The 12,873-nt window shown below is 40.4% G+C and overlaps 1 protein-coding gene across 12 annotated transcripts in view; it reads right to left on the bottom strand.

The window, feature by feature from the left end:
- Positions 1 to 487: 487 nt before the first annotated feature.
- The window catches only part of mast2 (microtubule associated serine/threonine kinase 2), a 166,012-nt gene continuing 153,626 nt past the window's right edge, over positions 488 to 12,873 (bottom strand). For all 12 annotated transcript variants that reach the window (XM_077198609.1, XM_077198611.1, XM_077198608.1 and 9 more), the window contains 14 exons: positions 12,663 to 12,801; positions 11,039 to 11,171; positions 10,748 to 10,913; positions 10,378 to 10,479; positions 10,071 to 10,193; positions 9,821 to 9,930; positions 9,141 to 9,295; positions 8,757 to 9,049; positions 8,297 to 8,506; positions 6,843 to 7,069; positions 6,632 to 6,754; positions 6,415 to 6,551; positions 6,120 to 6,304; positions 488 to 5,837 (listed from right to left, as the gene is read on the bottom strand). In XM_077198609.1, the coding sequence (XP_077054724.1) occupies positions 3,880 to 5,837; positions 6,120 to 6,304; positions 6,415 to 6,551; positions 6,632 to 6,754; positions 6,843 to 7,069; positions 8,297 to 8,506; positions 8,757 to 9,049; positions 9,141 to 9,295; positions 9,821 to 9,930; positions 10,071 to 10,193; positions 10,378 to 10,479; positions 10,748 to 10,913; positions 11,039 to 11,171; positions 12,663 to 12,801 (4,061 nt within the window). In that variant the 3' untranslated portion in view covers positions 488 to 3,879. The remainder of the gene's footprint in view (positions 5,838 to 6,119; positions 6,305 to 6,414; positions 6,552 to 6,631; positions 6,755 to 6,842; positions 7,070 to 8,296; positions 8,507 to 8,756; positions 9,050 to 9,140; positions 9,296 to 9,820; positions 9,931 to 10,070; positions 10,194 to 10,377; positions 10,480 to 10,747; positions 10,914 to 11,038; positions 11,172 to 12,662; positions 12,802 to 12,873) is intronic.

Below are 12,873 nucleotides of genomic sequence, written 5' to 3'. Positions count from 1 at the left end.
ATGAGTACTATACTTGATATTCATTATTGCAGTACTGAACTGCTGCTCATACTGTTAGCTCAGTCATTTCTCTGGCACATACTGGAACTGTAACCTGTTGCAATGTGTATGAGAGGCCTGACATTACATTAGTTTGTCTACGCAATGGAGGACGGGAGTGTTTTAAAAACTTGTTTGAAAACACCCATTATTTTTTTTGCAATTCTATTTTGTGCTAACAGTTAGTTATGCTCAGTTAAGCTCATTTAACAAGCATGAAAACATTGTTTAAACCATTTCCAATCTGTAAAACGCACGTGGATTTTACAAATGTATCTTTAAAAACCTGAAAAGGATGTTTCTTTTTTTGCTGAGTTTATATAATTTAAATGAAAAGCTATTGCATGCAACACTATACATTTGCTGTTAATTGCAACATCCAATTTGCAATCCATTTGCATCAACCTAATGCTCTATAGTCAGTGAATAAATGCAAACCACATGCGAGTTACTTAAAAAAGCTTTATTATTCATAAGGTAGGATTAACAACAAACATGCTCTTACCACAATAGAAAATTGTAGGATATTGCACTGGTTTAACTGTAGAAGTTTTTTTTTCTTTGCCCATTTCTTTTCACTTGTGTCTGTACAAGCACACTGTCTCCTTCAGTCTTGGACAAAGCAAGACGGACACATGGACAGTGCCCTAAATTCATACCACTGTATCACCATAAATGAGTGTCAAGTCTTAAAATACAAATAATATTTAGTCATTGTCCCATTCATCTATGCGTCATGTCTAAGGCAATGGCTATTGCACACCAAATAACTTCTTTTAATATTAAAGACAACTCAGAACACTAGACTTAAAAATATTTACATTAAAGTGAACCATCTCATCTGTGCTGCCATTTGGGTCAAACACAGAGACACACAGACATAAGGAGAGGGCAGTGGTTGGACATGGAGTCTATATGGTTAGATGCAAGTCGTGTGTGTATGTGTGCTCCAAAGGTTTTCGTTCATATAGAGCCGAGCTTTACCACAGGTGAGAGGTGAATTTGCTCTAGACGGTGTGTGAGATTACATTTCACTAGCGCGTGCATGGTGGTATGTGGCTGCGGGACATTGATGGATGACCACCGCAGGAATTCCGATACCTGACTTTACCTCAACAAATAGCTCAACCATCATCATTATCCACATCACGTACACGAGATGGCTGTTAGCGCTCACTTTCACAGCCCTCGGCAGCTTACGAGTCAAGGGGCAGAGATGAATTTAACGCATTTTCACACATAAGAAAATTAAAATGGTTTCCATTTTTTTGTGAAAAGCACATATATAATGTAAAGCAGGTCATCAAAAACTACATGTAAAAAAATAAGATACTAGGAGTGAATGCAACAGTTACTTAATGCCTTCACACCCTGTAAAATCTCAAACGCGTTACAGACAGAAAGGAAATCATTAGTGGTCTGCTATCATAAGCAACAAAACGTGCCTGAGCACTTGCGCTATACGACAAATTATGTAGACATAATACACTAGTGTGCCATTTACAAATGTTCTCTCAAGGTTTAACACATGTAAACATTTAAGGGCAGTTTCTCTAAGCCCAACAAATTTAGTTTAAATGGAGATTCAAGTTCTCTGGGTATGAGAATGTAACTTTGGAGTGGGACTGAGTTGTAATTCAACTCTTGTGGACTTAATGGTTAAGGCATTGGTCTTTTTTTAATAACAGTGTATTTATGCCTTGGCTACTAGTGTGTAAGATCGATCAGTGTTCTCTTGACGCAACAGGGCAAACACTGTATAAAACCTGACTGCCCACAGATGCATTTCCAGCTTGATCCAAATGCCATTCTCGCTACAAGTGCATTTTTTTTTCACTGATCTTGGTGCCCAGGTTAATTAGGTTCATCAGGAATTGAGCTTCAGGCAGCAATGCGATCAACAGCTCCATTCCCTAAATAAGTATAAATGTGCAAGACATCCATTCACATTTTATATGGACAAAACATGAGTAAGGTTATAGTGTAACTGTACTGTACATACCATCATCACATGACTTCAATCACAATCAGTCATAAAGTCTAAAAAAAATGTAAAAATAATAATAATAATTTTCCATATAGGCAGGGACAAAGTAGCACAGTAGATGTTGAAAATAGCCTAACTTTTGGAACTGACTTTCTGAGCAACGAGACCCATTTTATATTAGTGGCAAGTGTTGAACTTTAAACATCGTGCATAAATATTGAGTGGTAAACTGAGCAGAAACACAATACCTATGATTGGTTTCGATTAGAAATGCAAAATGTGGTTAAAACAATTAAAGTTCCATAGGTTAAGCTTTGAATACAATATGGTGAACACATTGTAATGTCAAGATAATACAGTATGAAAGTGTACCACAGTCTCATTCACTGGTCAAACCCTTCAGAACCCCAATCGAGTCTGGGATCTAACTGGATACTGTATTTATTGGTTTTCATATTAATTACACACAAAATAAAAAGGGTTTGTGCAAATACTTCTTTGCCTGGTATATTTCAAAGAGCCGAGTCAGACAGAGCTGATATGGCAAAGACAGGACACCAATTAAAAATAAAAACAAACTCCCATTGTTTAGGGCATAAAACTAACAGAGGAACAGACTTTTTTTAAATATACATTATATATAGGAACCCACACCCAAACATTCTCTATACATAGGCATAGGCACACGCACGCACGCACGCACGCACGCACGCACGCGCGCGCGCGCGCGCGCACACACACACACACACACACACACACACACACACACACTGAAAAGAAAGTCAGAAAGGAAAGGAAAAAACGGGGGGGAAAATCGGCAAACAAATATACAGAGACAGCAAATTGGTCCAAATATTAAAATGAGAGAATATAAAATGCACGCTGAGTAAGAAATAAAATAGTCCGCTTGGAATTTTGAACATGGACTACAACCAAACAAAATCTAAACATAATGATGTGCAAGTTACATGCTCTTGCAGTAATGTCTTTAGCTACGATATGTAGCTTTATTGGGATGTGAATGAGGGCCAAAAATCACATGATTCATTACACATAGTAATTCCAAATAATTACTAATAAAAATTTTAATTCTCATAAGAAACAGAGTAACATGTAAAGATGTAATTCATGCCATTAATGACCATCATTCTTCCACAATGTACATCCAAATTTCCAGTTACCATTACAACATTAATGATGGCAGTGCCATGGAAAAATCTCAGGTCGATTTTCATAGACATACATCTCACAGCTGTTTGACAACTGAAAAATGAAATGAGTGAGAAAGATGGAAAACGCAGTTTGGTTTTTCTTACATACTACATGTGTGATGAAATCAACCTGGTGTGTTTGTAAAAATTGCTCGGGATACGCTACTCTTATTGCTGCTATGTGTCTTCCTTCAATGATGAACAGGCAGAAAGAAATACAAGTGAAATGTTGAGATGTTGCTTTAAGGCACAACTATACGTACTACAACAGAAGATTCTTAAAGTAATAATATGAAGAGGTAATACACTGTAAGTGGATAGGGTTTCTGGCTCTCAAGGTGCAGAACCACACATTTTTCCAAGTTTTCTAGCTACTGAGAAAAATACTTAAAAAGGAGGACCAAGAAAAGCAAAACAATTACACAACCTCACAATTATTTTGTGAATGGCAGAGCATAAAACTCTCTGAAATTAAGCTTTTGGGCTCATCTGTAAACACCTCTATCTCTTCCTCTGTCTTATCTTTCCAGAATCTTTTCACAGGGATACTGACATTAAACAGGACAACTACTTTGTGTTAAAATGTCTGTTAATAGGCAAGTTAAATTAAAGCTGGAGAAAATGGGTCTTTATGCAAGGCTGCTACGTTGTCTTGTTAGATTTATCTCGTGAAGTAGTGGAATTGGGCTTTGCCTGGGCCCGTGATTGTGCTTCAGACCTAAGCCTTGGTGTGGTGCCACTTTGTGAAGTCCCTGGTCTTTCCTGATTCTCTTCCCCAGCTTGGGAGTTTGGAGGAGCTGGCCTTTTTGAAGTCTCTTGGACCTCTAAAGACCTCTGAGAAGTTGAGGCTGGCTCAGATTTGGATAATGTTTGTTTTGAGGGAGATTCAGACAGCCTTGGAGACTGGGAGCCTGAAGCAGCAGAGGGACTCAAGCGGTCGGGAGAATCAGGGCGCTCCAGACGACATTCTTTTATCTTTGGGTGGTTGGCATCTACCTGGGGACGCTGGTCCTTTGTCCGCTCTGAGGCCTCTTTAGTACCTGCGATGTTGAGTTTGACAGGGCCAAGTACACTCTTAGCAACAGTGGCCAGTTGAGACACAACTTTGTCCATTCCACTCTCAGAGGCAGTAGATGCAGAGGCGGTAGCAGCAGCAGTGGCTGCAGCCTGTCTGCGGTTGTCGGCCTCCTTCATCTCCTTAGTGATGCCTCCGGTTGGTGTGGTAACAACAGGGGTATCCCAGGCTACTCCAGAAGCATTGCTAGAATCCATTCTACCACTGGTTTTGGACCTGGGCTCAGAAGTTTTGAAGGTCCTCCGGGGATCCAATGGAGGAGTGGTAGGTTTGACAAAGGGGTCTTTGCTGACAGAGGTAAAGGCGCTGCCGTGGGTGGAAAAGGTGCTGGACAGAGGGCTGGGTTGAAGTGGAGAAGGCCTAACACTACAGTCCTGTACCTTTGACTCTTTCTTTATCGAGTCATCCGCTAGCGTTGAATTGGAGTCTTGGGCCATAGTAGAGGTTGTGGGATTCTGTTCTGGGGGCTTGGCTGCAGCTTGCATTGGCGGTGAGGTTGAAGTTTGTGTCTGAGATAGAGTGGTACTTTGGCTTTGTATCTGCAGTCCTTGACCAGGCTGAGGTGAGCCTGGTGGTGCAACTGTTGAGGGCATCAGTCCCAGTGTTGGTGGAGCTGCTGGTCCGATCCTGATGGTATGGGGAGAGGCCATTACAGTAGTAGGCCTCAAGATATGGCTAGGAGGAACGTAGCTTGTCCTGCGTCCATCTTGGCTGTCTTCTGACCCTTCGTCTGTCTCATCCTCTGAGGAATCCACCTCGTGGATGGCATCTTGCTTTTGAAGAGACTCGCGGCGCTCAGCACGATCCTGGCGTATGGCAGACAGCTTGTCTTTCAGTTTACTCTTCCCAGGAACAAGTCCCAGAGTTCCAGTTCCAGATTCAGGACCTTCTTGCCGGCCCAGTTTTCGAACTGAACTCTTCTGCAGGCTGCCCTTTTCTGCAGGAGACACTCTTCCTCCCATTAGAGTCTCACTGGCTGATTCTTGCAGGCTCTGTAGACTAGGGTCACGCTGTAGCATCTCCTTTTTAAAATCTGAATGTGAAGTATCAAGACTGTGTTTGCGGCTGGCCCCAACTGGCAGTTTTTTATCAGCAGCAGAGGAAGGAGAAGGTGAAGAGGATGAAGAAGAAAGAGAAGCTGCAAGTTTCTCAGCCGACTGGACACGTTTGAGCAGAGGAGAGCGTGGAGGATCCGCACTCTTAGGGCGGGATATCTGTCTTACTAAGGGAGGCGAAGAGTGGAGTTTGACAGGGAAGGACTGGCCAATTGAAGAAGTGAGAAGTGCGTGGCTTGGAAGAGGTGAAGGAGAACGCTGGGGGGAGGTGTTCTGAGGGGTGGGCGACGGTGTACGAGCCAGAGGGGATAAGGGGATGTTGCCTGCGGACTTCCGGCGGGGGGAGCGGTACTGGCGCTGCAGTTTGGGGGCTAGACCATGCAAAGAGCTGGGTCTGATCTGCCCAGAACTGGCAGGAGAGTTTGGCACACTGGAGCTAGGTGAGCTACTTTGGGATGAGTTCCCACCAACTGCATTAGAGAAAGAGAGGGTTTAAGGTTACAGATTAACTATTAACAAAACACATTTGGAGATGAATGAAATTATTTTAGAAATTATACTGATGACGCCATGGGGAACTAATACACAATATTTTAAGATGCTGCAATGTAAAATTAAATGAGAATATTATCTGGCATAGCGGTATGTGAATCAAAATTGCAATGACAGTAGTAGGTCTGTATGATGTATGTAATATTTGAATACTGTTTGCTATCTTCATTACTGTATGTAAATAAAGATAAAGGCTTTACCCGAGTGGGCAGAGTCGGGTGTGGAACGACAGCCCTGTGTGGGTGAACGAGGGGACATGTGAGTGGGAGACCCCGGGACACTGTCGCCAGATGAGACCGAGCGGTTCAGAGAGGACAAGCTGCGACTGGTGTGGAGAAGAGTAGCCTGCTTGGTGATCTTACGGAACAGGGAGTTTTTCTTCTTACTGTAATGGATAACCATATACAAACCATAACTGCGACAGTGAATGAAAGCCTGAGGAATTAAAATCAGCTGGACGCAAGTATTTGGAGGATGGTAAATGTTATACATCACCTGTCTTGTCCTTCTCTGGTTTTCGTTCTTTTGTTGCGGCGGGCCATTTTGGACTTGTAGCTGGTTTTGCGTGCAGGGCCAACCTTAATAGATGTATTCTCAAAAGGCGTAGCAGAGATGGACACCTTACTACCACTCTGCAAAAAAAATACAAATATTCTAAATTCCAATAAATTCAAAAACAACAAGGCTCATCAGATTATGGCTGCCAATGTACCTTGAGAATGAGCTCTACAACTTCTGTGTGCACAAGTCCATGGACAGGCTCTCCATTAACATGTGTAATAAGATCTCCCTCTCTCAGTCCAGCCTCATGAGCAGGTCCTCCATCCTCCACATGCTGCAAAGCAATATGTTAGAGCAGTCAAAAGCACAAATTGGCGCGGTCTAACTCCATCATGGGGAATAATTGTAACTGCCGTACTCACCCAGACCATGTGGTGCACAGTATAAATGTCTGTGTCTCCCATGTAAACCCTGATGGCACGCAGGGTAAAACCATATTTCTTGCCGGCTCTGTGAATGACAATGGCGGGCTTAACACAGCAGACAGCTGGGGACAGGTCTCGGCTGGGAGAGGAGTCACGTGACGAGGGGTTGGACGAAAGAGAGTGAGGGGACATGGGACTGGCAAGAGGAGAAGCACCATGGTGATCTGAAAGAGAAGAAAAAAGAATTTGAACATCAGTTACAGTGTGATGGCCACACACATTTCTTCTAAATGATAGGAGACAGCCAATTCAATCAAGAGACTGTGATTTTGACTAGTAGGACATGCTCCATGTTGGTGTAAGCAAAAGGTTTATGATTGCAGCATATCATCATATATCATCATGTTTGTTCTAGGGCTGTCGATTTAACGTGTTAATTTAATTAATTTGTTATGGCAAAAATAACGTGCTAATATTATTAATGCATTTAACGCACCTGCCCTGCATATTTTTATACAGTTGATTGGTGACTAACATGATGCAGGGCAACAACTCACAGTGTGATGTAGCCTATAGAATGCAGTCAATGCCCCTAAAAATCAAGATATCAGGGCAAAAATACCCCTGTAGGAGTTTTGTCTCATATTTATATCATGATATAGTTCAGCAATATCACACAAGTGCTGTTTTTGTCACGAATAGCTCAAGTGCAAATGTGATATTGACTTTATACACCTTATTTAATATTGTATACAATAATATTGTATATTTATACACCATATTACATACCCATATTTAATATAGTGTTATATTTTAGACACAATATTGTTTAGAGACAATATTCCCTGCTTTTGCTCAATTTTATTACCTATAAAACCAGAGCAGAACTGTTGCGCGTCCTTGACCAAAACAGAATTCTGATTTACGTTTTAAGCGAATAAATCGGGTAAACCAATGATTCAATGGCCCATTCATAAAGAGAACCATTTACTTAATTCCTGAATGAATCAGCCGTTTGAACGAATCAAATGAATGACTGAATGACTTACTCATTTAGACATTTACTGAAACATACTGGCAGTTTTAGTTTCTTCAGAGTATAATTTCACTAACATTTTTTAATAAAAACCCATTAAAGAAAATTCTGTCATCATTTACTCACCCTTATGTCCGTTGAAGCCTAAAAGTTTATGTGTAATAAATTCTATATTGAATCAAATAAAATATTTTTTTAATCTACTATTTGTAATGTCTATTTGATGCTTTTCTCATTTAACACAATAATGGCTTAATCTTTTGGGGGTAATTTCTCAGGCAAATTTGATCTGCGATTAATTAGATTAAAATTATTAATAGCTTGACAGCCCTAGTTTGTTCAAGGACCAACAAAAGATGTTGATCTAGAGAAGTCATGCATGGCAAAATCATGATGACCAATCATATGCACTTACCAGCCGGAATCATTAGTGAAAGGGTAGTTGCTGAGGCTGATTTGATGACTTTGTTAAGTGGGCGTGATGCGTGTTTCTCTGTATCTCCTGATAGCAGTCTGTGGCGGGCTCTTCGAGCCGCCAAATCACTGATGGCTTTAGGAGTGGAGTTTTCAGAACTTTCAGCACTGTAGCGAGAAGCTCGATCCAACACATCAGCAGAACTACCAGCTGAAATCACACGCATGCACATAAATTAAAAATGAGAGATGTCGGAGATATGTATACAGAAAATGGCAAACTATCAGAATGATTGAATATGGTGTTACTTGAAATCATAAACCCCAGTCATTTCTTGCACCTTTTTATGAGACATTTTTACACCTCATTAAATCTTTGACTTGTCTTGAAAATCTTTTGAAAATTTTTCTTTGCTAAAAGCTAGAACAGATACTCCCCAGAGTAATTCATAAAGACTGACGTGTGAGAGTGGATTGGCTGATCTGGCTGGAAGAGGAGCCTGGTGTGGTGGGCGATTCATCCAGCCTGAGCTCTCTCTCCACAGGGAGCTCTGGTATGGCCTGAGGCAGATCTTCCACACGTGGGCCCCTTACAGGGGTCTTCCTGCCCCCCACACCACCATCCTCTTCACTGGAAATGGCAAATCGAGGCATTTCGATGATGGCTGAGCAGCAGCGGCGACGTACAGTCAGAGGTGGGCTGGAATCACTCTCAGTGTGCGATGACTCGGAAACAGAGAGACGCTTCCTTAAGCTGCATAAAAAACCAACATGTTTATGACACAATGTTGGACAAATAGTTTTTGTTATTTATTCATCAGATTGATTTGAGGTATTTCACTCACATCTCGGGCGAGCCAACCAGCCAGCTCCGGTCTCTAGACTTTAGGCCACTGAGACTGTCAATCCGCTCTCCTCCTTCTTCACTCAGACTACGCTTAGTTGGAGGAGGGGTGCGCTTCTCCTCATGCAAGGAAAGACGCTCCATACTACTATATACCTGAGAGAGGGAGATCGATAGGGAGAGATGAAGTCAGATGAAGTTAAAAAAGGAAGAAAAGAGAGAAACAGCAACATTAAATTTTGAAAACAGTATAAACGGTTTAAGGCATTAGACTGAACTTATAATTAAGCAGAACAGATATCAACACTAGATTATGATTACACAAGCCATAAGTTGTTGTATAGCAGATACAAAAACTGTAAACTGTGCTGGCAACCACAAACAGTCTACAGTTAATAAAGGTAATAAAGAATTTCAGTTGTCCTCTACAGGTTATTATTCAGGAAGTGACTGAAATGGCGCCCCTCTATCACAGTACTAAAATGGTTTAAAGTGCAAAATTATGTTTCTTTCTCTTCGGTCCCATTTTTCTATATTTTCATATGCCCTATATTCCACCCTGCTTTTAAAGTACCTTACTTAGCAGAAGAATTGTTTATTTTAATTATTATTAATGAATAAACTATTAATTGAACATCTTATATCATTTTGTAAAGAGTGTTAGCATGTGTTACTTCACACCTTGCTAAATCGTGGTGAACAGGAGGAGAACTGACGGATCTCCAGATGGTCATCTTCATTAGTGTCATCTTCTTCCTCCGAGTCTACATGATGATACCGATCTGAGCGTGCTAGAGGGTTGAAGAAAGATATCTCAGATTGCGTTTTAGAGAACATAAGCCCATGTGGTGTGTGCTGTGCTGTAGGTATGGAAGAGAGTAAAGTATCTTGTTATAAATTTCACTCCATTCCCTGCTGCCTGAAGACGTACTGTCAAAGTAGCTAGTGTCATCCTCCGACTCCAGCTGAGGAATGAACTCAGCCTTCTGCCTCAGTAGACTGTTCCAGTCCAGATCAGTGAAAAAGCGATGTTGTTTCACCTCAAATGCACTCCCTGTGAGACAGAAGATCTCTTTAAATATTTCTAAGAGAACAGAGATGTGGGATTCTTCTCAGGTTTATTCATACACTATTAATCTCAGCACATCAGTCAAGTCACTCCTCTAAGACTAAACCAGGGAATAGATCAATGAGAAGTCAGTCTGTGTAAGTAAGTGTGAGTTTGTGTGCTAGAACACCTGTGCCCAGACGTTCCAGAGGGTTTTGCCGCAGTAGTTTGGAGATGAGATCTTGAGCCTCAGGAGGCAAAGCTTCATCACCTTCTGGCCAGATTATCTCATCTATTGAACCAAACATACAGAAATCGTCCAACAACACAATTAGGCTCACAGGTCAGATTTCAAATAAAACAGAATGATTTAATGAGTGTATGAAGTTTTATTTTTCAAAATTTACTACTGGCTGGTTAGAGAAGAGTAAGATTAAAACTGATAAGTGATATCACATGCCATACCAGTCAAAAGTTTAGAAACTCACAACTGTATAATATATGTAATGTTTCTCAAGATTAAATATTTTTTTGAACTTTGTTCTAGATACGACACTAACCACTGATGACTTGTCCAAACAGTTCCTCGGGTGTATCCCCAAAGAAGGGAGCACAGCCCACAAGAAACTCGTACAAGATGACTCCCATGGCCCACCAGTCCACTGGTTTACCATAGCCCTGCCTCAGAATGACCTCAGGAGCAATGTATTCAGGAGTACCACACACCTGAGAAAGAAAGAGTTTTGAGAACTGCAGTTTTATATATATATATATATATATATATATATACACACACATAAATAAAAAACAGAAACAACGTAACAAATTAGAGTCCCAGGGGACACTTGTACCTGTTTGTCAAGGAATTCACGGGCATCTTTTTCAATGTGGCCCTCATATAGATTGGTTGTTAAGCTCATTAAACCAATTTTGGACAGGCCGAAGTCTGTCAGTTTGACGTGTCCCATTGAAGTAATCAGGAGACTGAAGAAAAACAGGAAATTTTTTTTATTCTGACATCAATGAATGTGAAAGTCCATCCATCCATCTAAAACAAATGCTGTCTAAACCAAAACCAACTGATCTGTTACAGCCTAAGCAAGCAAGCATGCTAAACAAACATGTTTTTATATTCTTTGAGAGTTAGATGGAATATAAATATTTAAAACAACCCTGAAGGAGGTCTTTGACTGAATCATAGTAATACTTAAAGATTTGCAAGCTTCAATAGTGTGTGAGATGTAGGGCTGCAACTAACGATTATTTTGATAATCGATTAATCGGATAGAAATTAAATTAGATTTTTTTTTTTATTAGAACTAAATAAAACCGTAAATCAGGGTATTTATGTGTAAAAGTGTACTTTAAAAAGTGCAAAAGCCACACATTGAGTTTTACTAATATCAATATTTGCATTGTTTTTAATGATAATTGCTGATGGCAAGTTGACAAACATGATTATTGTTAAAAAAATGATATCCAACATATTATGTTTTAACACAATTTTTGTTAAAACAAATTTACACAGACATGTTGTTCAGATGTGAATATCTGAACTAAAAACAAACTAAAAACATCTAAAATATATAATTCATTTAATTTTTATTTAAAATTAATTATATAAGGAATATAAGGATAAAGAATATAATATATATATTATATATATAATATATAAAAGAATATAATATAAGGATAAATTGATTAAATAAATATAGAAAGACTGAAAACAATTGTGTGAATGTAGAGCCGCAGTAGATCGCGTTTGAAAAACAATTAAAACTTAGTAGACAAATGCTATAAAAAGAGAACGGAATGGAGGTAACGTTACCCAGCAAGCTAACAGGCTTGAGTAAAGGACAGGAGAAATAATGCATTAGTGCACAAGCATTCGCTGAAAACCACTGAGTACAGTGACTAAAAAACAATATTTTACTGCTGCTGTTATTAACTGCCTTTGTATTTAATGCTTCACTTTGTAAACACCGTTTTAATTTAACCTATTTCTGCGGTAGCGCTATTTTAATCCATCACTTACGTTGCGAGCGAACTGATTGCACAACCTGATGCTCGAGACAAAATACAGACATCCCGGAAGTCCCGGGAGTCTCCCGCATATTGATTGCGGCTCCCTGATGCCCGCGAATTAGTTCAAACTCCCGAAATCTAGAGCGCGCAAGCAAGAGCGTGCATGCGAGACAGATGAGACTGCTCCAAACCGTGTAGCGCGCGCGCTCGGCAGAGCGCCTGAGGGAGAGAGACCTTGCGTGTGTGTGCGTACCAGTAAACGCTCCCCGTGACGTAAGCAGACCAACTAATCGATAATGACATTCGTTGACAACGATTTTCATAATCGATTATAATCGATTTTATCGATTAGTTGTTGCAGCCCTAGTGAGATGTTTAATTTTCCCCCCAATTAAATTAAGAATAGAAAGTGAACTACAAACAGGGTGGTTTGTTGTTGCATTTTCTTACTTGTCAGGTTTGAGGTCTCTGTGCACAATGCCATAGTTGTGAAGGTATTCCAGTGCTAGAACGGTCTCAGCAAAGTACATACGTGCCATGTCCACAGGCAGAGCTCCAATGTGTTTCAGCAAAGTGGCACAGTCCCCACCTGTAGACACACACAAACAGTTTCAACTACAGCATCACTCTGGGGTGTATCCCATATTGAAGTGCTCCATGA

This window comes from Siphateles boraxobius, unplaced genomic scaffold (assembly GCF_051911475.1).
Source record: "Siphateles boraxobius isolate OS27281-9 unplaced genomic scaffold, OSU_SipBor_1 41, whole genome shotgun sequence".
NCBI classification, from domain to species: domain Eukaryota; kingdom Metazoa; phylum Chordata; class Actinopteri; order Cypriniformes; family Leuciscidae; genus Siphateles; species Siphateles boraxobius.
Note: the sequence above shows the minus strand (reverse complement) of the source record. Positions and strands in the feature narration are given on the sequence as shown.